General features: G+C 48.2%; 2 protein-coding genes across 2 annotated transcripts in view; one reads left to right on the forward strand and one right to left on the reverse strand.

Annotated features, from left to right (window-relative positions):
* Nucleotides 1-3,717: 3,717 nt before the first annotated feature.
* Nucleotides 3,718-18,278, reverse strand: LOC148451060 (uncharacterized). Its single transcript, XM_088462310.1, has 7 exons — nucleotides 18,261-18,278; nucleotides 17,793-18,011; nucleotides 15,748-15,939; nucleotides 14,981-15,059; nucleotides 14,764-14,861; nucleotides 7,303-7,651; nucleotides 3,718-5,354 (listed from the first exon to the last, which is right to left on the reverse strand). Exons 1-7 carry the CDS (start codon nucleotides 18,276-18,278, stop codon nucleotides 3,766-3,768), a joined length of 2,544 nt encoding a protein of 847 aa, XP_088318436.1. The 3' UTR covers nucleotides 3,718-3,765.
* The window catches only part of LOC148451061 (uncharacterized), a 220,026-nt gene continuing 213,359 nt past the window's right edge, over nucleotides 18,040-24,706 (forward strand). Inside the window, exon 1 of the mRNA XM_088462311.1 lies at nucleotides 18,040-18,101. The gene's annotated coding sequence lies outside the window, so the exon portion shown is untranslated. The remainder of the gene's footprint in view (nucleotides 18,102-24,706) is intronic.

Raw genomic sequence — 24,706 nt, forward strand, 5'->3', positions numbered from 1 at the left:
CTCTCATTAGCTGCTACGTCGTCCACGGAGTGAGCCAGCTGGAGCTCTCATGAGCTCCGCCTTCCGGCTCACCCCACAGCAGGTTGTGAGAGACCATGACGTCTCTCCCACACTACTGTAGTGCAGAGCGGCCAGGAGGAGCGGACAGCGGCAGTCGTTGGCTGGAGCGTGGATCAGGTAAGTTGCGGTTTATTTTTTTTGTAAGGTGCACTGCATAGGGGGGGTGGCCGCTACTTGAGACACTGTGGGGGCACTGCATAGTTTGAGTGGCCACAACTGTGGGGGCACTGCATAGGTGGGTGTGGCCGCTACTGGGGCCACTACTGGGGCATTGTACAGGGTGGGGCCTCTACTAGTGGCAATGAATAGTGGGGACTACTACTGGGGTCACTGCATTTGGGGGACAACTACTGGGTGCACTGCACAGGGAGGTGGCCGCTACTGGGGGCACTGCATAGGGGGGGTTGGCCGCTACTGGGGGCACTGTATAAGGGGGGGTGTTACTAGGACACTGTATGGGGGGCACTACTAAGGGCAATGCATAGTGCGGACTACTACTGGGGGCACTGCAGAGGGGGGGACTATTACTGGGGGCACTGCAGAGGGGGGACTACTACTGGGGGCCTTGCATAGGGGAACCACTACTGGGGGAACTGCATAGGGGTGCCCAAAGCAGCCTTGCATCTAGGCCCACCATTCTCTAGTTCGGCCACTGCCGGCGGTGGCTTTGCTTGCCCGGGGTTTTTTGGCTGTGGAGGGGTGGTCTTTCTGGGGGTTGGTTGCCTGGAGAGGCGGGTTAGCTGCTCAATAATGTGGCTGTGGAAGGGTGGTTTACCTGGAGTACCCCGTTAGTGGTGTGGCCATGGGGGTTGGTTGCCTGGGGGCGTAGGTGCTCAGTAATGCTGCCCCTGGCTCCTAGGTTTTAGAGAAATTTGTCAAGCCCTGAACTATACTATACACTACACGGGAACCCCGGTATTACTACAGTACACACTACACGGGAACCCCGGTATTAATATAATTGGTTGGGGACGGGATACTGGCAGTTCGGATGCTGCCGGTCACTATACCAACAGTGGCATCCAGTCAGAATCCAGATGCCTTAAGGCAAGTACCCTACTCCCCCCTCATCTCAGCCTCCTCCTGGTACCTAATCTAATACTTACCATCAGGATATCAGCGGTGATTCTGGTGCTGGGATTCTGACCGCCAGCATCCTACCACAGAGCTGCCGACTACATCCCAATATAATAATGGTTACAGGTATCTCCCTCATTCCCCCCACACCCCGCCTTTTCCTTTATACACAAGTTATTACTAAACACAGCAGTGAGGCAGAATTTTCTACATCAGAGTCATTTTATTGCAACTTTACAAGAATATAGTTTCCTTCTGTAGTAACACTTGGAATGTTATTTATTGAATATTTATAACTATTTACTATAATATTGTGTGATTGAATACAGCAAGAAAAGCAGATTTTAAAATGAGCAGCTGCTGTATCCTGCAAACCTGGGGGCAGACACACAAGCAGCAGATAAGGTGGGTGGAGCTGGAAATCTGAAACTAAAGAGAATGGTAACAGCAGCACAGAGTATTTCAGCTCATATAACTCCATTACAGCTATGATCAGACAAGACTGACATAGATACAGCTAGGTAATAGAACAGAGTAATGATGTGAGGCTCCCGGCATACTGGTGTAGTGACGCTGTGCACCTGTATATAGATAACAGATCATACATCCAACGCTCAGAGATGTGCAGCATCCTGGCATTTTCCATCAGGTGGGGTCTGTACGTATTAGGAGCCATCCATGAGGAATAGCTGTCCTGGCTTTCTCTCTTTGGTGTAATATGGTCCTTACATTAATGATGAGAGTAACATCCTGCACATAATAGTCCTGTAACGTCCAGTTACTCATACAGAGCAATTCCTGTTATTATTCATGGCTTGTGTACAATACGTCATTTCTGTATTACTCGTGTATTATAAGCTGCAGGATATGATACTCGCACAGTGCTGTCATTCCCTCCATGACACACATACAATAGAGATGACATATTATCTAATACATATGTACTAACAATATACTGATATATACCATGATAGGAGGTAATAACAGGACAGGCCAGTGTATCCATGCAGGTGCCCAGCAGAGAGCAAATCCCCAACACCAGAGCGGTGTCACAGTGACAGGAGACAGGAGAGAGGGGCACACGTGTAAGACAAAACCTTTCTTGTTTGGGTATGAGAAATGGACACTAAGACAGTCACAGTATAAAGGTACTAAGAGCAAAGTTAGGATAAAGATAAAACACAAAACAATAAAAAACTGCATAACAAGCAGATTCTTCTGAAGAAGAGCTTACTAGGCTGGAAACGCATTAAGGACAGCAGACTACATCTTCTATAAGGAAGACCCTGATACCTGAATACCGGCATCCGTGGGTTAGTCACTGCTTTACCTTATCCGGATGGTCAGCAGTGCAGACACTACGCTTTTTTACATCTCATTTCCGGTATGCAGAGCTTAAGGGCAACTGACATTTGAAAAGACTGAATATATTTGTGTGGATGGCAATTTAGAGCCTAATTTTATTTATTGTGTTTTACATATGCCATTTTATATTGATAAATAAATGCACTTTTTGATTGGCAATATTATACTATTTTGTGTTTCTCTCTTTACATATTTAAATTGCCTGTCATATGGTCTAATGAGGGATCAGTAAAGAACGTAACAGATTTTTCCTTTATTCTCTGGTGTGAGCGCCACCTAGTGGTTACACATTTTTGTACTTCCGTCACGTTTTATAAGGGTTTAAGGTACCCACGTGTTTCCACCAGAGGTAGCTTCACCTAGTTGCGCTAAGGTGTTGTATTAACATATCCTTTCTATTGTATCCTTAATACCCAGTCTGTAATAGCAGAGTTTGGGAAACTCTGATCTGATAGAATAAGGAAACTGAAAGCCATTACATGAGGAACCTTTTAGGCCCTATGTTAGTGACATCCGTGTGGATATATAATAAAGTGTAATATATTAGTATACAGGGGCTGATTCACCAGAGGACACAATGACGATAGTTACGCATATAGAGCGAATGTTTGCCATCACACCTGCGTATAAGTCATACTACGCATACACAGCGATCACATTGTGATTACGGACGCACAGAGGAATACATCACATAGGGAGTGGCAGGGTGACAGCTATTGGGGGAGGTAATGGGGGTGGACAGAAAACTGCAGGCGTGTGTGTCCGTGTGATCGCCATGTCATGGGCGTGTGATCGCCATCTCATGGGCGTGTGTCCGTGTGATCGCCATCTCATGGGCATGTATAAATTACCCATAGCGATGGCAGCTGCAGCATGAGACCTCTGAGTGTCAGGAGAGCTGCAGTGTTTGCGGCTGATCAGACCTGATGTAAATGCTGTGTGACTGCTTAATGTGCCGACCATGGTACCGATGATTACACAGGAGGGCGACACTGGACAATGAGAAGGCAGCAGTGGGCGTGGTTATGGTGGCTGTGCCTCGGCATTAGCATATATTAGTACCTGCGATCTGTAAGAGACTGCAGCTGTAATTGCTTCTTTTGCTGGAATCAGGCCCATAGTGTGATAATGCAAATGTCATTTACCCTTCATCCAGCAGGGACAGCATTCTAGGATAACCTTGTATTTATGCTTGTTCTGAAAATTTTCAATAAAATTACAGTACTGAAAATATCGCTGAAGTTTCAATATATTTCTAGACGCTCATACACATTGTTTTTCTCCTGTGTGATATCTCTGATGACTTAAAAGAGCTGATTTCTTTGAAAAACATTCCCCACACTCAGAGCATGGAAATGGTTTCTCACCTGTGTGACATCTCTGATGTGTAACAAGATATGATTTAACTGTAAAACATTTCCCACATTCAAAGCATGGAAATGGTTTCTCACCTGTGTGACTTCTCTGATGTGTAACAAGATCAGATTTTGATTTAAAACATTTAACACACTCAGAACATGGAAATGGTTTCTCACCTGTGTGACTTCTCTGATGTGTAAGAAGAGTTGATTTGTGTGTAAAACATTTACCACACTCAGGACATGAAAATGGTCTCTCACCTGTGTGAGTTCTCTGATGTGTAACTAGATCTGATTTCTGTGTAAAACATTTTCCACAATCGGAACATGAAAATGGTTTCTCACCTGTGTGATATCTCTGATGTTTAACAAGATATGATTTCTCTGTGAAACATTTTCTACATTCGGAGCATGAAAATGGTTTCTCACCTGTGTGATATCTCTGATGTTTAACAAGATCTGATTTCTCTGTGAAACATTTTCTACATTCGGAGCATGAAAATGGTTTCTCACCTGTGTGAATTCTCTGATGTGTAACAAGATGTGATTTGCGTGTAAAACATTTCCCACACTTAGAACATGGAAATGGTTTCTCACCTGTGTGACTTCTCTGATGTACAACTAGATCTGATTTCAGTGTAAAACATTTCACACACTCAGAACATGGAAATTGTTTCTCACCTGTGTGACTTCGCAGATGTTTAACAAGAGCTGATTTGTGTGTAAAACAATTCCCACATTCAGAACATGAAAATGGTTTCTCACCTTTGTGACGTCTCTGATGTGGAACAAGATCTGATTTCTGTGTAAAACATTTTCCACAATCGGAACATGGAAATGGCCTCTCACCTGTGTGACCTCTCTCATGTACAACAAGTGCTCCCTGCCGTAGAAAACATTTCCCACACTCAGAACATGAATATGGTCTCTCACCTGTGTGAATCTTTGTATGACTAGTAAGAGAACCTCTCACTGTAAAACATTTCCCACACTCAGAACATGGAAATGGCCTCTCACCTGTGTGACTTCTCTCATGTACAGCAAGTGCTCCCTGCCGTAGAAAACATTTCCCACACTCAGAACATGAATATGGTCTCTCACCTGTGTGAATCTTTATATGTCTAGTAAGATATTTTTTCAGTGTAAAACTTTTCCCACACTCAGAACACAGAAAAGGCCTCTCAGCTGCGTGTACTCTCTTCTGATGTTTAGAAAGACTGATCTGCTTGGTAAAACTTTTCCCACACTCAGGACATGACAATGGGTTATCACCTGTGTTATCTGAGCGGTGTGTAATACTACTGGGAGTATCAGGGGAATATTCCTCATGGTTAGAGAGATCAGATGGAATATCTGTACTGTGAGATGCTGGATGTATACTGGGGATAATAGGGTTTTCTCCTGTAGAGTCCTGTGAGAAGTTATTATCGTCTAAGTCACAATCTGGAGATAATATGAGACGTCTCCCCGAGTTATTCCTGCGGTTGGGTCCATCTGCTGGGAACAGAATAATTATATGGGAATTAGCCTCCATGCAGAACTATACCATACTGTGTAACTATAATAAGACGTGCCCAGCTGTACCCCAATATCCCAATACTGTGTAACTATAATAAGACGTGCCCGGCTGTACCCCAACATCTCCAAACAGTCAGTGACCGTGATTGTGGGAGGTCCCAGAGCAATTCAATTCAGCGCGGTGTTAAGTCAGAGAAAGCCAGTTCTCACGACTTACCCTGGCTATTTAGTTGTGAGAACCGACATTCTCTGACTAAAGTGCTGGCTGTGAGGCTATTAGTGCTGCGCTAAGCCGTGAAACAGCCGTGCGGCCGGAGCTTTCATCAGATTTCTCCAGGCACCCTCAGAAACATCGCACTATACTGAATGGCGGCCAATGACTTCATCATGTATTTGGTGAGTTTTATCATGAGGAGATTTAGGGTGTAGCAGTAACACTGGCCGGGAAGTAATAAAAAAGACAAAGGGGGAGATGAACCAAACCTTACAGAAGGTTTGTGGAGAAGTTGCCCTTAGCAACCAACCAGCTTTTGTCATTTTACTGACTGTAATTTAAATGATAGCTAGAAGCTGATTGGCTGCTGTGGGCAATTTCTACTCTCTATCTCTAAGGCTTGATACATTTCCCCCAGATTCTCTCTCTTATGACATGTTGTGTATGATGGGTGCAACATCTGGGCATAAACCTGAGATTTCCTGCACTGAATTCAGATACCTTTCCTATATGCTACACTGTAATGGTTGTCACACAGAGCTAAAAACAGTCACTACTAACAGAATGCAAAGCGCTCTATACATTATCTCACACACAGGTCATACTAGCTGCATCCTGCCGTGTCGTCACACTCTCCATCTCAGTATGTGTAACAGAGTGCAGGCATGGTCTATACATTATATCACACACAGGTCATACTAGCTGTATCCTGCTGTGTCCTCACACTCTCCATATCTCCATCTCAGTATGTGTAACAGAGTGCAGGCATGGTCTATACATTATATCACACACAGGACATACTAGCTGCACCCTGCTGTGTCCTCACACTCTCCATATCTCCATCTCAGTATGTGTAACAGAGTGCAGGCATGGTCTATACATTATATCACACACAGGTCATACTAGCTGTATCCTGCTGTGTCCTCACACTCTCCATATCTCCATCTCAGTATGTGTAACAGAGTGCAGGCATGGTCTATACATTATATCACACACAGGTCATACTAGCTGTATCCTGCTGTGTCCTCACACTCTCCATATCTCCATCTCAGTATGTGTAACAGAGTGCAGGCATGGTCTATACATTATATCACACACAGGACATACTAGCTGCACCCTGCTGTGTCCTCACACTCTCCATATCTCCATCTCAGTATGTGTAACAGAGTGCAGGCATGGTCTATACATTATATCACACACAGGTCATACTAGCTGTATCCTGCTGTGTCCTCACACTCTCCATATCTCCATCTCAGTATGTGTAACAGAGTGCAGGCATGGTCTATACATTATATCACACACAGGACATACTAGCTGCACCCTGCTGTGTCCTCACACTCTCCATATCTCCATCTCAGTATGTGTAACAGAGTGCAGGCATGGTCTATACATTATATCACACACAGGTCATACTAGTTGCATCCTGCAGTGATTTCCATTTCAGTATGTGAGATACACTAGAGAGTGTGGGGAGGAGACAGGTCAGATCTCCAGGCTGGTAACACACAGTGACATGATGTGAGGGGGAGAGAAGGAGTACAATAGGGGCTGATGGCTCCCGACTCCCCAACTGGGCAGATACATTTACCCCATTAGTTTGTACTGACATAGGAGGGTGTATAATAATAGGATACATAGAATAATAAACTGTTGTAGTGACTGAGCAAGGAGAATATGTGACTTTCTCTGTAAAAAATGTTTATTACTCACCTGTGCTGATATCTGTAGGAATTTTCTCCTCCTTACACTGCTGATCACCCCTCACATACGTCTCTTCTTCTCCCTCTATATATTCTGCCTTCATATCAGTCACATATGTCTCTTCTTCTCCCTCTATATCTTCTGCCTTCATATCAGTCACATACGTCTCTTCTTCTCCTTCTATATCTTCTGCCTTCATATCAGTCACATACGTCTCCTCTTCTCCCTCTATATCTTCTGCCTTCATATCAGTCACATACGTCTCTTCTTCTCCCTCTATATCTTCTGCCTTCATATCAGTCACATACGTCTCTTCTTCTCCCTCTATATTTTCTAGTTTATTAGTCTGAACTGCACCCTAATCAGAAAATGAGAGACATGGTAAGTACTTACCTTTGTTATCTCTCTTTCCATAGGGTCCACAGGGAGACCTTGGGGTATAGGTGATGATGGAGTCATCCGGGCACCAAGCAGTTAAATTTTTCTCACAAGATGCACTGGGTCTCCCTCCAATACCCTGCCCCCGGGCCAGAGGCACCTCAGTTTTGTAGCAAGCCAAAGGCCGGAGGATAAAAGAGAGAGAAGTCTGGAACACTCAGGAATCACATTCTCACACAGGAGACGGAAAACTGGTGACCAGAGCGAAGTCCATCTCCAGCACAGGTGTGTCAGGGTGGGTGCCCTGTGTACTTCGTAGAAAGAGAGATAACAAAAGCTAAGTTCTTACCATATCTCTCATTTTCTACTTCAGGGTCCCATAGGCTCCACAGGGAAACCTTGGGGATGTCCAAAAGCAGTCCCTTTAATGTTGGGCACACTCCTGTGCAGAGAGGAGAATCCGCCGCCCAATGGAAGCATCCTGAGAGGCAAAAAGGTATCAAATGCATAATACCTCAGAAAGGTCTGGACAGAAGACCACATGGCCGCCTTACAAAGCTGAACAGCAGAGGCGCCACGGTGAGCTGCCCACGAAGGACCCACAAACTGATTAGAATGAGCAGTGACAGAGGGCGGCACTGGAATGCCCTCATGAGTGTAAGCTTCAGAGATCGTCAAGCAAAGCCATTTAGCCAAAGTTTGTTTATTGGCTGGCCATCCCTTCTTGTGGAATCCATAGAGGACAAACAAGGAGTCAGGCTTCCGAAGGGAACTGGTACGTCCACATAAATCCTGAGGGCACGTACCACATCCAATGAGGCCTCACCTGCCGCGAGGTCTGGAGAATTAAAGCCCGGTACAATAATTTCCTCATTTATGTGGAAACTAGAAACCACCTTAGGAAGAAACCCAGGGCGAATCCGAAGCACCGTCCTGTCCTGGTGAAAGACTAGAAATGGGGAACGGCAAGAGAGAGCCCCCAAGTCTGACACTCTTCTGACAGAAGCAATAGTCAGAAGAAAAACAATCTTAGCTGTAAGCCATTTGAGGTCCACTGAGTCCAGGGGTTCAAATGAAGAGCCCTAAGGACAACAGCCAAATCCCAAGGTGCCACAGGAGGGACAAAGGGAGGCTAAATGTGAAGGACACCCTGTAGTAAAGTGCGGATATCAGGAAGAGGCGCAATCCTTCACTGGAACCAAACTGACAGAGCAGAGACATGCACCTTCAGTGAGGCAAGGCGGAGACATAGTTCCAAACCTGCCTGCAGGAAAGCCAAAACTCTGTATATCTGAAACACCAGGGAATCGTAACCCTTGGGACGACACCATTGAAAGTAGGTGTGCCACACCCTGTGGTAAATCCTGTCAGAAGCTGGTTTCCATGCTCTGAGTATGGTGTTAACCACAGAGCAGGAAAATCCCTTGGACCTTAGGAGGGATGTTTCAAGAGCCACGCCATCTAAGACAGACGACTCAGGTCCAGGTAAAGGCAAGGACCTTGGGACAACAGGTCCGGACGTTGAGGTAACAGCAACAGAATGTTTATGGAGAGACTGAAGATCCGAGTACCAGTGATGTCTGGGCCACGCTGAAGCCACCAGCAGAACAGTGGCTCCTTCTTGTTTGAACTTCCGAAGTACTCGAAGAAGGGAGATTGTAGGAACCAGGTATGCAAACTGGAAGGTCCACTTGACTGACAGAGCGTCTACCAAGAGAGCCTTGGCGTCTCTTGTCCTGGACTCGTACAGAGGCAGTTTGCAATTTTGGTGGGCTGCCATTACCACTATAATCTTGGTAAACACGCGAGGTGCAGTAGAAAAGCCAAATGGCAGAGCCCGAAACTGGAAATGTTGCTGCATTACAACAAACCTGAGAAAACGTTGGGGAGCCGAAGTAATTGGAATATGCAGGTATGGATCCTGAATATCCAGTGACACCATAAAATCCCCAGGTTCCTGTGGCCGGAGGCCGGCCTCACGTGGGGAATGGCGGCCGCGGCACTGAAGGGGTTAACCCCTGTGGGGTTAACAATGTTAACAAGGTAACAATGGACGCTTGGCTCCACATTTAATTGTATTATCGGCGCTAGGTGCCAGGCAACGTTTTAACCCCCCGGCGTACTGCACCGGGGGTTGGGTTTTATGTTGGTGCCGCAGCCACGGAGCATCTCCGACGGCTGCGACAGGAGGACCCGACGCTGGGGACCGGGAGCCTGGCTCCCGGCGCCCCAGCTCCACAGAACGGAGAGCAGATAGCCGCTCTGCGTGCCGGCGTCCCAGCTCCACAGGGACGCCGCTGGTCCCTCCGTGCCGGCTGCTTAGTGCGGCCAGGCAGTGGAGGGCAGGGCAGGATGCTGACCGCTGAGGACTGGGAGCAGAGCTCCTGGCGCCCAGGGCAGCAGGGAGCCACTGCAGCCGGGATACGATCATCACGGACTGCAGGGCAAAGTGGCTCAAGGGGAGGGGACCGGGCTAGCCGGCTCCCCCAGGTGGTGCTGATCGCTGGGGACCAGGAGCGATGCTCCCGGCACCCCAGCTGTACAACGCAGCGGGGCTGGCAGTTAACCCTCGGTGCATGGCACCGAGGGGAGAACCGCCATAGCCGCACTCTGGGGGTCGGGGGCACTAGCTCCCAATACCCCAGTGCAGGAGGAGAGGCCACACACGGGGAGACCGGAGAAGCCGGCTCCCAGTGCATCGTGACTGGCCAAAATAGGGCGCACAGGGGGACCGGGCTAGCCGGCTCCCTGTGCAGTGTTAGAGGGTGCACTGGGGACCGGGAGCCTAGCTCCCGAGGGCCCCAGCAGCATGGCCAAGTGGCTGCACGCTGGGGGACAGGGAGAGCCAGCTCCCCGGACCCCCAGCGCTGTGAGCATGATACAGCAGAGAGCCCCAGCAGTCCAGGACTGCAGGGCTAAGGGAGCCCAGCGCTGAGTGTTGGGCAGTGTAATAAATAAATATAAATGCATTTGAAATGATTTGTGCAGCACTGAGCCAGGACAGCAGGTCCTGGGCTACAGTGCTGCAGTGTGTAACAGCCTGATGCAGGGCACAGGCTTTGGTGTATGTGTAAAAACATGAAATGTATATGTTTAATGTATAATGTAAGAAAAGTGCACTTACCTGTGGTCTGTGGAGGTCCAGGGGGATCCGGAGCTCTCTGTGGGCTGCTGGGTCCCCAGGCCTCTTCCCTAGGGGAATAAAATGTTCTCCTATGCAGCCTCATGTCTGGAAGTGGTATGAGGGGGTGCATAGGAAGCTGGCTAATGCAGCCAGCTAAGTGGGTTTAGGGAGCTTCAAATCGCTTCCCCTTCCATGGTCAGGAAACCGTGCCCGGGGACCCTGCTTGCCCACCTCTGGAGCTCAGATTCGGGCAAGAGTAGCAAGCTTGGTCCCTTAGCAGATTCCTGGAAGTCCATTTTCGGCGGGAAATCCTTATCTTCCCAGGCTATGTCCAGACGGAGCGGAGCCGTGGGCGTTGCCCAGCTCAGAGGTTGAGCCCAGGCACAGGGGAGTCACCACTCCCCCTTGCCATAAGGGACATTGTTAAACGTGCCTGTGGCTAGCACATGCACAGGTCATGCACTTATGATGATTGGTTGGAAACCACAGGGCGGGCGTACCCCCTGTGGTAATGTGTATTAGAGAGGCATAAAAGAAGGGCTTGTGCCTAGTAATAGTGTACAACCCTGTAACTTCTGTGTGGAGGAGACCTGCTGTATGATTCCTGTATGCTGATATTCCCCTTCAATCTGAAGGGAGGGTCTTTTTTAAGACTTTGAGCAATAAACACCTTGCCTGACTTCAATTGTGCCTCAATCCTGCAACCAACAGAATTGCGCAAAACGCTATTCCGTTCTCCTGCTGTTCTGGGTAAGAGCTCCGTGTCTCCAAGTTCAAGCTCTCTGCCAAGCTACCATGCAGACCTGGTCCATTGCGAGGGATCAGGTGGGAACAGCTGACACCAAACAGGAGGTGTGTCCGCAGTTAGTCAAACGCATACGCAGCAGAAGCGGTTCCAGGTTCCGAGGCAGGAGCCTGACTGTACGTAAAAAGCGGTTCCAAACGCCGATGGTAGAGTTTGGTGGTGGCAGCATCGTTAAACGCCAACGGCGCAGTGGGCGGAGTTAGTGACAGGCGGTCACTGACGGTGAGTGGGAGTCCAAAAGCGCTAACCGGTGACCAGGGACGGCCTAGGCGAAAGGCGTCCGGTCACAGTTCCATAGCCAGTATTATTGAGCGTAGGGTTTCCATCCTGAACCGAGGTACCGTGAGGAATTTGTTCAGGGACTTGAGATTGAGGATAGGCCGGTGGGATCCGTTCGGTTGTAAATTGGAATAACCCGTTCCACCTCTGGGATAACGGGACCAGTACAATGACAACTGCCTGAAGCAAGGATTGTACTGCCTTCTGAATTTCTAAGGTCTTGTCCTTGTTTGACAGAAGGCCTGTGCAGAAGAACTGATGGGGAGGTCTTCTGCGGAAGGAGAGGGCGTATCCGTGAGAGACCACTTCTCTTACCCAGGTGTCTGTGATGGTCCAACACCAGTATTGGGTGAACTGAAGAAGTCGGCCTCCCACCCCTGGGATCCCCCAAGGGGAGGCCCGTCCAGTCAGGCTGAGGGTTTGTCATCAGGCTTGGCAGTCTTCTTGGTGACTGACGGCCTAGGAAAGGAGTCAGTTTTAGGCTTACCTGGGGCCAGATAGGTCCAAAAGGACGAGGTCCAAGACCCAAAGGGAGCAGGGACAGAAGGCAGAGAAGCAGACTTAGCTGCTGCCGACGTATCCACAATCTTGCCTTAAAGTTATAAGGTAAAACACTTTAAGCCTTTCTTGGAGTCTGCATCCACTCTCCAAGAGCAAAGTCACAGGGAGCGGCAAGCTGCAATTGCCGCATTGGAAATCCTGGCAATCAAGAGGCTGACAACCAAAGCAGCCTCGTTAATATATGTAGCTGAATCTCGGAGGTTGCCCACCAGATTCACTTGCTCGCTGGTAGCATCCGAAGACAAGGACCGTTCAAGGGAGTTTGCCCAGCACTCCATAACTCCAGCTACCCAGTACATAGCCATGGCCGGTCTGCACACTGCTCCTGAAAGAGAATATATGGATTTCAAACAAACCTCCACCTTCCTATCCATAGTATCCTTTAGGGACGACATGGATGGTATACGTAGAGTCACACTTTTAACCAAGCTCGTTACATGAGAATCCACTGCTGGGAAAGTTTCCCATTTAGTAAAATAGTCCTCAGCAAAAGGATAAGCATAAGCCAGGCGTCTTTACGGCTGGTAACGCTTACCAGGTGATTTCCATACCACTTCCAGGTGATCTACCAGCTGATCAGATAAAGGAAATATGGCAGCGGTCACCTTTATGTCCTTGAAATAGGAATGTCTGGACTTGGGGGCCTGAGGTTCGTCCTCCTCTATGACAAAGGCTGCACGGAAAGCTCGTATCAGACCTGGAATATACATTTTTGACTCCATCTCTCGTGCAGAGGGCACTTGAGTCAGGTTCATCTGGAAGCTCTCCATCATCAGACATCATGTCATCGTCATCATACTGAGTAGACAGATGACGGCATCCCCCTGCAGCATATCCATAAGATTCTGCACCGTAGTGGAAAATGTATTCACCCAGGGAGGCTCAGACACAACCTGTATGGGTGCAGCCAGCTGAAGCAGGCTCTGGGAGGGCACAATCTGCTGCTGGGGGAACCCCAGCGGGGGAAACACAGGAGGGATTGCCAAACGTCCCGCAATGGGCGTTAGTGCTTGAGCAAAGCACACCCAGGGAGGCTCCTGTGAGGTGGCTGAGACAGTAGAGGGACCTGGAGGAGCCTAACACCTCAAACATAACCCCTCAAGTACCATGTCTCCCACAGCTAATCCTGCAGCACACTTTTTACATGACGGCAGGTCAGAAGCCAAACTTGGCACGTTATCCTCACTACCAGACATGGTGTAGATAGCTTGTACACTGTAGGTGACCCACCGTACAGAAAAATAAACTGAGGTTCAATATGCTCCCTGACAACACTTGTAAGGAGTCAGTGAGAAAAAGCACAGGGAAAATAAAATGGTTGACAGAAGGAAAGAAAAAATACAGACTGCGCTAGCATAAAGTCACATACAATGCAGAATAAACAACACCTCCACAAATGGCACTACTATTCAACTACACAGACTCAGTGTCTGGTAGGCTATAGTGCTACATAAGCTGACCACTTGGAGGAGAGTTATGTAGGAGGACCCGAGCTCCGCACTGCCTGCGAGATCTGCGACTGAGCCAGGAGAAAATGGCCACCAGAGACTTCTGAGGGGGCGGATCCGGAGGAGAGCCACCTCAGCCCAGCCAGACCACAGAGGAAAGGCGCGCTGTGCAGCGGGGAGGAGCCGGCTGTTCAACAGGGATGGCTGCCCCCCCTGGCCGGCGATTAACCACGGGGACGCTGGATTCACGCCCTGACATAAAAAGCGTGTCACTGGTGATCTAGTGGAAGCGCAGGTCTCAGTGCCTGGCTCCACCCACCGTCATCCCCAGGGAGTCCCCCTAGCCCTAGGGAAAAAGACTGCTGCTCAGCAGGTCACCACTCTCAGTGACCCACCGCTTACCTGCTCCCAGTAGCGACCGGGCGCAGTCCAGGGATCCTCACGGGGTCCCTGCTAGCCAAGACCCTGGAGGCCCGCTGAAACCCCCAAATAGTACTGGCACCGGCAGGGTGACGGAACGGCATCTTCATTAAAAATAAAAAACTCTTCAGAGGCTGTGTACAGCCCTGGAAACAGAGGTGCAACCAACGAAATAGAGGTGCCTTGGCCCGGGGGCGGGGTATAGGAGGGAGACCCAGTGCACCCTGGGAGAAAAATTTAACTGCGTGGTGCCCAGATGACTCCATCATCACCTATACCCCAAGGCCTCCCTGTGGAGCCTATGGACCCTGAAGTTGATTTTCTTTTTTTTTTTATGTTCGATTTCATTGACAATAAAAAGTAGAATATCAATGTATTAGACACACACAGAGTCTCTACAGATCATATAGTGACATTGACTTTGGTATATTGGTGAGACCCTAAATCCGATCTACCTGATGCCCCTGTGGGATCCTGTGATTCTCCTCTGTACAATTATGTGAATACAGAGGATGGGGGCATCTCTCTGGGGTATTCTTGTTACTGGATCCATCTGTAGGAGACACACAGTGACTGAGTACATTGTATATATGTGATTATCAGGTAATGTGTGTATATAGGTGGCCCCCATACATGCTCTCCCCTATACAATAAATCACATTATCCTCTTACCCAGTGATGTGAGGGGCTGGTGATTCTCCATCATCACGTCCTTGTACAGACCCCTGTGTTCCTCTATATACTCCACCTCCTGCATGGAGACATAGACAGTGACATCCTGACACGTTATAGGAACCTGACACACACAATGATACAGTCATCACCCAGACACATCCCATGGTGTTACTGTATAATGTCCCATTCCCAGCAGTCACCTCTCCAGTCATCACCCAGACACATCCCCTGGTGTTACTGTATAATGTCCCATTCCCAGCAGTCACCCAGACACATCCCCTGGTGTTACTGTATAATGTCCCATTCCCAGCAATCACCTCTCCAGTCATCACCCAGACACATCCCCTGGTGTTACTGTATAATGTCCCATTCCCAGCAGTCACCTCTCCAGTCATCACCCAGACACATCCCCTGGTGTTACTGTATAATGTCTCATTCCCAGCAGTCACCTCTCCAGTCATCACCCAGACACATCCCCTGGTGTTACTGTATAATGTCCTATTCCCAGCAGTCACCCAGACACATCCCCTGGTGTTACTGTATAATGTCCCATTCCCAGCAATCACCTCTCCAGTCATCACCCAGACACATCCCCTGGTGTTACTGTATAATGTCTCATTCCCAGCAGTCACCTCTCCAGTCATCACCCAGACACATCTCTTGGTGTTACTGTATAATGTCCCATTCCCAGCAGTCACCTCTCCAGTCATCACCCAGACACATCTCTTGGTGTTACCGTATAATGTCCCATTCCCAGCAGTTACCTCTCCAGCCAGCAGTTGAATGATCTTGTTGGTGAGAGCCAGGATCTTCTGGTCATTGTGTCTCTCATGTATCAGTGAGTGAGGTGGAGGCACCGTGATGGGGCTCTGGGTCCTGCTCAGTCCTCCTGACACATGAGGATGGCTGCTGGGTGTCTCACACTCACTGGATGTCTTCTTCACTACTGTGTAATCCTGTGAATTGGAGAAATATCACTATCACTCCCAGATCCCTTCACCTAACCAGTCATATCCCTGTATTATTACTATAGATATAAGTGATGTCACTGTGACACTCCCAGATCCCCTCACCTCCCCAGTCATGTCCCTGTATTATTACTATAGATATAAGTGACGTCACTGTGACACTCCCAGATCCCCTCCCCAGTCACGGCCCTGTATTATTACTATAGATATAAGTGATGTCACTGTGACACCCAGAGACCCCCTCACCTCCCCAGTCTTGTCCCTGTATTATTACTATAGATATAAGTGATGTCACTGTGACACTCCCAGATCCCCTCACCTCCCCAGTCATGTCCCTGTATTATTACTATATAGATATAAGTAAAGTCACTTTGACACTCTCAGACCCCCTCACCTCCCCAGTCCTATGACTCCTGTCCTTGTCCGTCCTCAGTGAATCAGTGAGAATACAAAATGTGTAATTTAAGACTCTGGAACCACACAGCTGGACAGTCTAGGAATAAATATAATACACATCACAGAGAACACATGTAACACAGTCAGACATGTTACACTGAGTGACCAGTAAGTCTCCCCTTTCCCCCCAGCCATAGAGCCCTGGTCAGTGTCTGTCAGAGGTTCCTGTGACCCAGCCCCATAAGGCTCCTCAGAGGCCATCACACAACGCTGTACTGTATAAGGTTACACCAATGCTCCTCTCCTGGCCGGGGGTCTTATTCCTCCCAGACACATATTTGGTGCAATTTGCTCCACGTGAATCTGTTACAGACACATGAATTAGGGATTTGGGAATTTTTTACTTTTGTTTTACATTTATTCCAGAAACGGAGAGAATCTGTGACTATACTGAGGTCATACAGGTAACAGGGGTGTGAGGGGAGAGTACACAGGAGAGCAGAAGGGGTGCAGATATGGGGAGAGGGGAAGTAACGTAGGAATACAGAGCGCACAACAGGGGGTGTAACAGCTGTACAGAGGTGGCAGTAACACAGTGGAGGGGGAAAGGAACAGAAGAGGTTAATAACACAGGGATAGGACAGCAGACAGCCCAGGGGACACACAAAGGGTTACACAATACAGAATCCCATCAGTCACTCTGCACATATGATGAAATGACAAATGACCGCACCTCAGATGTATGTTACATGTGTGACCAGCCTGCCGGCCGTGTGTGTGCAGCGTAGGGTGGGGTGAGACATGTCCTGGGGGATAATCAGTGACACTCTGAGGATCTGGGGACTGTCACAGCCACTGGCTGTCTCTGAGAGAGTCTCTATTGCTCAGGATAACAAGACGTCCTGACAGACAGTCTCAGCTCAGGGAGTGCTGCCCTTTGTTACATGTCCTGTCTGTGTCCTTCTCACACATCCTTCCCCAGCTCCTGTTATGTATCATCTGGTATATACAGTACATACATGTTATACCTATTATGTGTTATTCCCCAACCACTCATTACTGTTATTATTACTCTGCAGCTGCTGCTATTACAGGACACCACAGCCTGCTCCCCCTGTATAGTAGGACACCACAGCCTGCTCCCCCTGTATAGGAGGACACCACAGGCTGCTCCCCCTGTATAGGAGGACACCACAGGCTGCTCCCCCTGTATAGGAGGACACCACAGCCTGCTCCCCCTGTATAGGAGGACACCACAGGCTGCTCCCCCTGTATACTAGAACACCCCAGGCAGCTCTCCATGTATACTAGGACACTGCAGGCCGCTTCCCTTTATAGTAAAACACAACATGCCTCTCCCCCTGTATATTAGGACACCACATTCTGCTCCTCCTGTATATTAGGACACCACAGGCTGCTCCTCCTGTACAGTAGAACACAATTACCTGCTTCTGCCGGACAAAGAGACGTCGCCTTATTCGCGGCCAAAACTTGACGGAAGCTGCAGCAATGGATGAGTTCCATTTCCCGTGTGTGGAACGCACAACCCGGAAGTAGGGTGAAACGCACAACCCGGAAGTAGGGTGAAACGCACATCCAGGAAGTAGGGTGGAACGCACAGCCCGAAAGTAGGGTGTGATTGGCTGGGTATTGGCTCGTTCTCTCTGACGTCATCAAGCAGTTTCAGACCATGTGATCAGACCATGTGACTGTTCACACACAGAGTTCTGCAGGCTGCATTGGGAAAGAATAAGGTTGGAGACGGTGCTGGGGGCATGAGGGGCAGAGGGCAGTGTGAGGGGGAAGATATCTGGTGGGCATGTACGAGAGCTTTATAGCATTCATAGGTTAGGCTGGGCTATGTGTCCATAAAGTGTTTTGCACGCCCCCTCTGCCCACCCCCCATGTCTCACATGCCCTCCACCAGCCATTGCCCCCACCATGTCTCCTCCCCGCCAGCCTCTCCTGTCATTGGGTGCAGGGCTGTCCAGGATCCCATCCCTCCAACCACTCTCTGCCTGGGCCTCACAGACCCCTGACTGCCAGAGCCCCTGCTGCTGTCATCTGTCCCGGCTTTTCCCTCTCTATCACTATAGGTGTGCCCCCATCACCCTGACACCCCCCAACCTAGTTCCCATTATCTCCTTATTACTCTCCCCTGTTACCATTACTGCCTATAGCTGCCATTACTTCCTCCTTATTGGTGTGACGCAGAGCCGCACACGATGGTGACGGAGATGAGATTATTACTATTGTGTTACCATTACTGCCTATAGCTGCCATTACTTCCTCCTTATTGGTGTGACGCAGAGCCGCACACGATGGTGATGGAGATGAGATTATTACTATAGTGTTACCATTACTGCCTATAGCTGCCATTACTTCCCCCTTATTGGTGTGACGCAGAGCCACACACGATGGTGACGGAGATGAGAGATTATTACTATAGTGTTACCATTACTGCCTATAGCTGCCATTACTTCCCCCTTATTGGTGTGACGCAGAGCCGCTCACAATGGTGATGTAGATGAGATTATTACTATAGTGTTACCATTACTGCCTATAGCTGCCATTACTTCCCCCTTATTGGTGTGACGCAGAGCCGCACACGATGGTGACGGAGATGAGAGATTATTACTATTGTGTTACCATTACTGCCTATAGCTGCCATTACTTCCCCCTTATTGGTGTGACGCAGAGCCGCACACGATGGTGACGGAGATGAGATTATTACTATTGTGTTACCATTACTGCCTATAGCTGCCATTACTTCCCCCTTATTGGTGTGACGCAGAGCCGCACACGATGGTGACGGAGATGAGATTATTACTATAGTGTTACCATTACTGCCTATAGCTGCCATTACTTCCCCCTTATTGGTGTGACGCAGAGCCGCACACGATGGTGACGGAGATGAGATTATTACTATTGTGTTACCATTACTGCCTATAGCTGCCATTACTTCCCCCTTATTGGTGTGACGCAGAGCCGCACACGATGGTGACGGAGATGAGATTATTACTATTGTGTTACCATTACTGCCTATAGCTGCCATTACTTCCCCCTTATTGGTGTGACGCAGAGCCGCTCACAATGGTGATGTAGATGAGATTATTACTATAGTGTTACCATTACTGCCTATAGCTGCCATTACTTCCCCCTTATTGGTGTGACGCAGAGCCGCACACGATGGTGACGGAGATGAGAGATTATTACTATTGTGTTACCATTACTGCCTATAGCTGCCATTACTTCCCCCTTATTGGTGTGACGCAGAGCCGCACACGATGGTGACGGAGATGAGATTATTACTATTGTGTTACCATTACTGCCTATAGCTGCCATTACTTCCCCCTTATTGGTGTGACGCAGAGCCGCACACGATGGTGACGGAGATGAGATTATTACTATAGTGTTACCATTACTGCCTATAGCTGCCATTACTTCCCCCTTATTGGTGTGACGCAGAGCCGCACACGATGGTGACGGAGATGAGATTATTACTATTGTGTTACCATTACTGCCTATAGCTGCCATTACTTCCTCCTTATTGGTGTGACGCAGAGCCGCACACGATGGTGACGGAGATGAGATTATTACTATTGTGTTACCATTACTGCCTATAGCTGCCATTACTTCCTCCTTATTGGTGTGACGCAGAGCCGCACACGATGGTGATGGAGATGAGATTATTACTATAGTGTTACCATTACTGCCTATAGCTGCCATTACTTCCCCCTTATTGGTGTGACGCAGAGCCACACACGATGGTGACGGAGATGAGAGATTATTACTATAGTGTTACCATTACTGCCTATAGCTGCCATTACTTCCCCCTTATTGGTGTGACGCAGAGCCGCTCACAATGGTGATGTAGATGAGATTATTACTATAGTGTTACCATTACTGCCTATAGCTGCCATTACTTCCCCCTTATTGGTGTGACGCAGAGCCGCACACGATGGTGACGGAGATGAGAGATTATTACTATTGTGTTACCATTACTGCCTATAGCTGCCATTACTTCCCCCTTATTGGTGTGACGCAGAGCCGCACACGATGGTGACGGAGATGAGATTATTACTATTGTGTTACCATTACTGCCTATAGCTGCCATTACTTCCCCCTTATTGGTGTGACGCAGAGCCGCACACGATGGTGACGGAGATGAGATTATTACTATAGTGTTACCATTACTGCCTATAGCTGCCATTACTTCCCCCTTATTGGTGTGACGCAGAGCCGCACACGATGGTGACGGAGATGAGATTATTACTATTGTGTTACCATTACTGCCTATAGCTGCCATTACTTCCCCCTTATTGGTGTGACGCAGAGCCGCACACGATGGTGACGGAGATGAGATTATTACTATTGTGTTACCATTACTGCCTATAGCTGCCATTACTTCCCCCTTATTGGTGTGACGCAGAGCCGCTCACAATGGTGATGTAGATGAGATTATTACTATAGTGTTACCATTACTGCCTATAGCTGCCATTACTTCCCCCTTATTGGTGTGACGCAGAGCCGCACACGATGGTGACGGAGATGAGAGATTATTACTATTGTGTTACCATTACTGCCTATAGCTGCCATTACTTCCCCCTTATTGGTGTGACGCAGAGCCGCACACGATGGTGACGGAGATGAGATTATTACTATTGTGTTACCATTACTGCCTATAGCTGCCATTACTTCCCCCTTATTGGTGTGACGCAGAGCCGCACACGATGGTGACGGAGATGAGATTATTACTATAGTGTTACCATTACTGCCTATAGCTGCCATTACTTCCCCCTTATTGGTGTGACGCAGAGCCGCACACGATGGTGACGGAGATGAGATTATTACTATTGTGTTACCATTACTGCCTATAGCTGCCATTACTTCCCCCTTATTGGTGTGACGCAGAGCCGCACACGATGGTGACGGAGATGAGATTATTACTATTGTGTTACCATTACTGCCTATAGCTGCCATTACTTCCCCCTTATTGGTGTGACGCAGAGCCGCACACGATGGTGACGGAGATGAGAGATTATTACTATTGTGTTACCATTACTGCCTATAGCTGCCATTACTTCCCCCTTATTGGTGTGACGCAGAGCCGCACACGATGGTGACGGAGATGAGATTATTACTATTGTGTTACCATTACTGCCTATAGCTGCCATTACTTCCCCCTTATTGGTGTGACGCAGAGCCGCACACGATGGTGACGGAGATGAGATTATTACTATAGTGTTACCATTACTGCCTATAGCTGTCATTACTTCCTCCTTATTGGTGTGACACAGAGCCGCACACGATGGTGACGGAGATGAGAGATTATTACTATTGTGTTACCATTACTGCCTATAGCTGCCATTACTTCCCCCTTATTGGTGTGACGCAGAGCCGCACACGATGGTGACGGAGATGAGAGATTATTACTATTGTGTTACCATTACTGCCTATAGCTGTCATTACTTCCCCCTTATTGGTGTGACGCAGAGCCGCACACGATGGTGACGGAGATGAGAGATTATTACTATTGTGTTACCATTACTGCCTATAGCTGCCATTACTTCCTCCTTATGGGTGTGATGCAGAGCCGCACACGATGGTGACGGAGATGAGAGATTATTACTATTGTGTTACCATTACTGCCTATAGCTGCCATTACTTCCCCCTTATTGGTGTGACACAGAGCCGTACACGATGGTGACGGAGATGAGATTATTACTATTGTGTTAGCATTACTGCCTATAGCTGCCATTACTTCCCCCTTATTGGTGTGACGCAGAGCCGCACACGATGGTGACGGAGATGAGATTATTACTATTGTGTTACCATTACTGCCTATAGCTGCCATTACTTCCCCCTTATTGGTGTGACGCAGAGCCGCACACGATGGTGACGGAGATGAGAGATTATTACTATTGTGTTACCATTACTGCCTATAGCTGCCATTACTTCCCCCTTATTGGTGTGACGCAGAGCCGCACACGATGGTGACGGAGATGAGATTATTACTATTGTGTTACCATTACTGCCTATAGCTGCCATTACTTCCCCCTTATTGGTGTGACGCAGAGCCGCACACGATGGTGACGGAGATGAGATTATTACTATAGTGTTACCATTACTGCCTATAGCTGTCATTACTTCCCCCTTATTGGTGTGACGCAGAGCCGCACACGATGGTGACGGAGATGAGAGATTATTACTATTGTGTTACCATTACTGCCTATAGCTGCCATTACTTCCTCCTTATGGGTGTGATGCAGAGCCGCACACGATGGTGACGGAGATGAGAGATTATTACTATTGTGTTACCATTACTGCCTATAGCTGCCATTACTTCCCCCTTATTGGTGTGACACAGAGCCGCACACGATGGTGACGGAGATGAGAGATTATTACTATTGTGTTACCATTACTGCCTATAGCTGCCATTACTTCCCCCTTATTGGTGTGACGCAGAGCCGCACACGATGGTGAAGGAGATGAGAGATTATTACTATTGTGTTACCATTACTGCCTATAGCTGCCATTACTTCCCCCTTATTGGTGTGACGCAGAGCCGCACACGATGGTGAAGGAGATGAGAGATTATTACTATTGTGTTACCATTACTGCCTATAGCTGTCATTACTTCCCCCTTATTGGTGTGACGCAGAGCCGCACACGATGGTGACGGAGATGAGAGATTATTACTATTGTGTTACCATTACTGCCTATAGCTGCCATTACTTCCCCCTTATTGGTGTGACGCAGAGCCGCACACGATGGTGACGGAGATGAGAGATTATTACTATTGTGTTACCATTACTGCCTATAGCTGCCATTACTTCCCCCTTATTGGTGTGACGCAGAGCCGCACACGATGGTGAAGGAGATGAGAGATTATTACTATTGTGTTACCATTACTGCCTATAGCTGCCATTACTTCCTCCTTATTGGTGTGACGCAGAGCCGCACACGATGGTGAAGGAGATGAGAGATTATTACTATTGTGTTACCATTACTGCCTATAGCTGTCATTACTTCCCCCTTATTGGTGTGACGCAGAGCCGCACACGATGGTGAAGGAGATGAGAGATTATTACTATTGTGTTACCATTACTGCCTATAGCTGCCATTACTTCCCCCTTATTGGTGTGACGCAGAGCCGCACACGATGGTGACGGAGATGAGATTATTACTATAGTGTTACCATTACTGCCTATAGCTGCCATTACTTCCCCCTTATTGGTGTGACGCAGAGCCGCACACGATGGTGAAGGAGATGAGAGATTATTACTATTGTGTTACCATTACTGCCTATAGCTGCCATTAGTTCCCCCTTATTGGTGTGACGCAGAGTCGCACACGATGGTGACGGAGATGAGAGGTTATTACTATTGTGTTACCATTACTGCCTATAGCTGCCATTACTTCCCCCTTATTGGTGTGACGCAGAGCCGCACACGATGGTGACGGAGATGAGAGATTATTACTGTAGTGTTACCATTACTGCCTATAGCTGCCATTACTTCCCCCTTATTGGTGTGACGCAGAGCCGCACACGATGGTGACGGAGATGAGAGATTATTACTATTGTGTTACCATTACTGCCTATAGCTGTCATTACTTCCCCCTTATTGGTGTGACGCAGAGCCGCACACGATGGTGAAGGAGATGAGAGATTATTACTGTAGTGTTACCATTACTGCCTATAGCTGCCATTACTTCCCCCTTATTGGTGTGACACAGAGCCGCACACGATGGTGACGGAGATGAGAGGTTATTACTATTGTGTTACCATTACTGCCTATAGCTGCCATTACTTCCCCCTTATTGGTGTGACGCAGAGCCGCACACGATGGTGACGGAGATGAGATTATTACTATTGTGTTACCATTACTGCCTATAGCTGCCATTACTTCCCCCTTATTGGTGTGACACAGAGCCGCACACGATGGTGAAGGAGATGAGAGATTATTACTATTGTGTTACCATTACTGCCTATAGCTGCCATTACTTCCCCCTTATTGGTGTGACGCAGAGCCGCACACGATGGTGAAGGAGATGAGAGATTATTACTATTGTGTTACCATTACTGCCTATAGCTGCCATTACTTCCCCCTTATTGGTGTGACGCAGAGCCGCACACGATGGTGAAGGAGATGAGAGATTATTACTATTGTGTTACCATTACTGCCTATAGCTGTCATTACTTCCCCCTTATTGGTGTGACGCAGAGCCGCACACGATGGTGACGGAGATGAGAGATTATTACTATAGTGTTACCATTACTGCCTATAGCTGCCATTACTTCCCCCTTATTGGTGTGACGCAGAGCCGCACACGATGGTGACGGAGATGAGAGATT

The sequence above is a fragment of the Taudactylus pleione genome, unplaced genomic scaffold, assembly GCF_031769625.1.
Source record: "Taudactylus pleione unplaced genomic scaffold, aTauple2 ptg001186l, whole genome shotgun sequence".
Lineage (NCBI taxonomy): Eukaryota > Metazoa > Chordata > Amphibia > Anura > Myobatrachidae > Taudactylus > Taudactylus pleione.

Excerpts from the sequence above, each read along its gene's own strand:
- LOC148451060 (XM_088462310.1), bottom strand. Across the intron at positions 14,862-14,980 it reads CCAGCCCCTCACATCACTGG|ATGGATCCAGTAACAAGAAT; the intron begins GTAAGAGGATAA and ends TGTCTCCTACAG. Across the intron at positions 5,355-7,302 it reads TCCTACAGATATCAGCACAG|ATGGACCCAACCGCAGGAAT; the intron begins GTGAGTAATAAA and ends TGTTCCCAGCAG.